This window comes from Mus pahari, chromosome 1 (genome assembly GCF_900095145.1).
Source record: "Mus pahari chromosome 1, PAHARI_EIJ_v1.1, whole genome shotgun sequence".
Classification (NCBI taxonomy): Eukaryota; Metazoa; Chordata; class Mammalia; order Rodentia; family Muridae; genus Mus; species Mus pahari.
In genome coordinates, this window is record NC_034590.1 from 122057202 (window position 1) to 122061456 (window position 4255).

The following is a 4255-nucleotide window of genomic DNA, read 5'->3' on the forward strand; positions in this document are numbered from 1 at the left end:
CTCATTCTTCTAGAACTAAAGACTGCTAGATTCACCAGTCGACGCACTGCTGGTGTCACCGCTGCTGAGGCTGTCACACAAACCTCACGATTAATTGCGTCCTACTGTCTCCTGACAATTAAGGCCACTAAGCCTGGATAATTCTAATTAATAAACTAATGAAACACAGTGGTGCCTGCCGATGATTACAGCACTTGGGAGGCCGAAGCAGGGCGATTATTGCAACTTCGAAGCTAATCTGTTCATCACTGTGAGCTCCAGATCAGCCAGGGCTACTGTTTCCAGGGACAACAATAACAACAATAAAATACAATATGGAACTAAGATCACTAGAAATAGTAAATGCTAAAACTAATTGCAAATGTTAAAAATACATACAAAAAAGGTAAGGCTGGTCTTTCTTTGTTTTTATTTTTGTTTTAAAATAGTTTTTTTAATTGCATTTATTTATTTGTTTGTTTGTTTATTTGTTTGTTTACGTGTGTGTGTGTGTGTGTGTGTGTGTGTGTGTGTGTGTGTGTTGCCATGAATTACACATGTAGGTTAGAGGAAAAACTTGTGGAAGTCAGTACTCTCCTTCCATCTTGTGGGTCCCAGGGATCCAATTCAGGTCACTAGGTTTTGCATCAGGCACCTGTTCCTCCTGAGCCATGGAGCTATCATTAGTATTGTTATCATCATCATCATCATCATCATCATCATCATCATCATCAATCATCACATTTTAATTAGTGCATGCGTGTGTGTGTGTGTGTGTGTGCGCGCGCGCGCGCACGCGCGTGCATGCATGTGTAATTGTTTGTGTGTGTGTGTTCCTAGGTACTATATTCTTGTAAGTCAAAAGTGATGCCAATCATAGCAGTCTTGAGCTATCACGTGAGCAAAAGCCTGGAACTGTAGCCAATCAGTCTCTTTTTTTTTTTTTAAAGCTTTATTTATTTATTATATGTAAGTACACTGTAGCTGTCTTCAGACACTCCAGAAGAGGGAGTCAGATCTTGTTACAGATGGTTGTGAGCCACCATGTGGTTGCCAGGACTTGAACTCAGGACCTTCAGAAAAGCAGTCAGGTGCTCTTACCCGCTGAGCCATCTCACCAGCCCCAGTCTCTTTCTTTATGTCAGTCCTTTTTCTTCCCACACATGCTGACTGCCCACCTTGCTAGGAAGGGGATCTCTGAACGTCTACTGGGTCGGGGTGCTGTTTAGTTTCCTAAAGCCGCTGGGTGTAATTTGTCACGTGTTTCCTTGGGGCAGAAAATTGACAGGACGTTTGCCTTAGCACAAACAATCTGCTGAATGAAACAGAACGTGGAAAGCCGTGCCTGTAAACCCAGAACTGAGGAGAGTCAGGTTCAAGGTCTTTCTCAGCTACACAATGAGTCTGGGGCCAGCCTGAGCAACATGAGAACTATTTTCTTTTCTATATGTTCACACCAAGCTTCTACACTCACTTGGGGCCTCCGCCTTAGCTACGTCAAGCTGTGACGCACTCAAAGGAACCGTTATCCTATCAGACTCTACCATGCTCAATAAAAAAAATAAATAAATGAAAAATCAGAAGTGGAATAGCCTGGAGACCACTTTCAGGCACCCGCGAGGGGGCGCGTCTCTGCCGCTGGCAGTAGCCTGAGTCTCTCCGAGGAGGGGGGAAATCGGTCCTTGCTGGCCCGAGAGAGGCGGAGCTCGCATCCCACGCCACTCGGCTCAGCCAATGGGAGCTCGCGCCGCGGGGCTCGGCGGTCCGCGCCAAGGGTGCTGAAAACCCTGCGCGCGAACGACGGTCTCCGGGCGCGCGCTCGAGGCAGCCCGACGCTCCCCTAGTTCGCGAGCCTGGCGTGCGCTGCCCCGCGGCCCGGAGCGCGCGCCTCTCCGACTCCAGCTTCCCCGGCCAGGCTTACTATGGCTCCCGACCCGGTGCCGACCCCTGTCCCGGCTTCCGCCCAGCTCCGCCAAACGCGCTACTTTACTTGGGAGGAGGTGGCGCAGCGCTCCGGGCGGGAGAAGGAGCGATGGCTCGTGATCGACCGGAAGGTGTACAACATCAGCGACTTCAGCCGCCGCCACCCGGGGGGCTCCCGGGTCATCAGCCACTACGCGGGTCAGGATGCCACGGTGAGAGCGGACAATAGGCGCGTCTGCACCTCGGGGAGGGACATTGGCGGGGAGAGAGGCCTCTGAACCTGGGATGCAAGCGCCTGAGAGACCGGAGCTGCAGACGGTGGCCGGAGACACGCACACTCAAACAAAGGGCTGGCTGCACATCCGTGCTTTGCCTCTGGAGTCTCAAGCATGGGTTGGACCCGGAGCAAGGATAGGAGGGAGTGAGCTTTCCAAGCCTCCGGTGGTGGGAGGAGGAGTCTGAGCAGAGAGTGGGAGTCGCGTCTTGTCTGCAGGGCTGGGAGGGTGAACACAGCCTTGTCTGACCTAGAGAACTGGCCCTAACTTGGGATTTGGAGCGGAAATGGAGTGGGAAAGGACTGCTTGCGCTAGGGATGATGACCACCTGTACATTGTGAAGCCCGGGAGGTAGGGTAATGAACCTGAGCTGGTCCAAGAAAGCTTGGGGTTGGAATCGTAAAATTGTACTCGGATTCGTAGTGCGAGGTCACTTGGGGATAGGCCAGGGAGGTCTCCCAACTATTCCGGGAATAGGGCTCCCGCGCCATTAGACACTTCGCGGGATCGCGTCCCTTTTCCGTTGTAGCTTACTGAAGGCAGAGTCGGCTTCTGTCTAGTGGCCCTGTTTTTTCTTTTTAGATCAAATCCTCCTCAGAGCCGAGGGCCGGACTAGGAATGACTTGGGGCAGAGCATTCTTTGACAGGTCTCTACATTTGGGTCCATCTGCCTTTTAACTACCTAATGTCATCCCTCCAACCTCTTATTCCTTGTCTGCCAGTCTAACGTGCTCCCGGGGTCACCAGGTTCCTATTAAGTTGCCCATAAAGTTAGAGGTAGAGGGCCTTAGAGACCAGGCTAGAACGAGCCAGTTACTAGAAGTAACCACTCCAGAATCCAAACAGCAGTGCATTCCTATACCAATTCATGAACGGATGGATGGAGCAGATCCGCACTGTCTAGGCTTCCCATTCTGTGTGACTTGGGGGCCTAGGACTTCATGGCAAGGACAGCGATTGGTCTGGATGTGTGGTGCCACTGCCCATGGACTCCACCTCCACTTACAGCCTCTTTCCCTAAGGCCCTCCCACCCACCTTGTATAACCCATATTAACTACTCCCAGAGCAGGGAATGGTCAGAGTGTTGAGGGAAATAGGGAGTCCTGCCCAAAAGAGGAAGAAATGTGAAGCGTTCCCCAGCTCTGGCACAGGGAGCCTTCCTCACAACAGAAGCTGGCTAAGGAAGAAAGGGACTTGTTGAAAGTACCACAAGGAACAAAAGCCTCATAGCCCCACCTATTCCTGCAAGCTGCTTCTCTCCTGTGCTAAATTCCTACACCGGGTGTCTGTAGACATGAAGGCTAGCTTCATCAGGTCCGTCTGTGTGGCATCCAGGGGAGCCTTTCCAGTCTTTGGTGTAGTGCCCTTTCAGTGGGAACCCAAATGCCGGGTGATCTGGGGCTGACATCTGGAGTACAGTAGCCAGAGGGAGGAGGCCTTGCGTCAGTGTTGATGCAAACCGTGTTGGCCTAGAGGATGGTCTTTGATGTGAGGCCCTTGGGAGCCTAGGAGACAGGGGTCCTCACTGTCTTCTCTCTGTATTTTTAGGATCCTTTTGTGGCATTCCACATCAACAAGGGCCTTGTGCGAAAGTATATGAACTCTCTTCTGATTGGAGAGCTGGCTCCGGAGCAACCCAGCTTTGAACCCACCAAGAATGTGAGAGGCCATGTTTGCTGTTTGGAGACTTGGTTGTGGAGGGAGAGGGGGCAAATGCCTGCATAGGACCACAGGTGACAGTTCTTGGGAGTCTTGAGTAGTCATGGGGTAATAAGCCCACTGGAGCTTCTTCCAGTGCTGCCACTACCGATGCTCCCATCAGTGGTACTACCACCAGTAGTATTCCCACCGGTAGTGCTCCCATCATCAGTACTCCCACCAGTAGTGCTCCCATCATCAGTACTACCACCAGTAGTGCTCCCATCAGTAGTGCTCCCATCAGTAGTGCTCCCATCAGTAGTACTCCCACCAGTAGTGCTCCTATCATCAGTACTACCACCAGTAGTGCTCCCATCATCAGTACTACCACCAGTAGTGCTCCCATCATCAGTTCTCCCACCAGTAGTGCTCCCATCAT

General features: G+C 51.6%; 1 protein-coding gene across 1 annotated transcript in view; it reads left to right on the forward strand.

Annotated features, from left to right (window-relative positions):
• The first annotated feature begins 1737 nt into the window (after positions 1-1737).
• Positions 1738-4255, forward strand: part of Fads1 (fatty acid desaturase 1) — a 14568-nt gene continuing 12050 nt past the window's right edge. The window contains exons 1-2 of the mRNA XM_021199127.2: positions 1738-2114; positions 3727-3837. Of these exons, the coding sequence (XP_021054786.1) occupies positions 1902-2114; positions 3727-3837 (324 nt within the window). The 5' untranslated portion in view covers positions 1738-1901. The remainder of the gene's footprint in view (positions 2115-3726; positions 3838-4255) is intronic.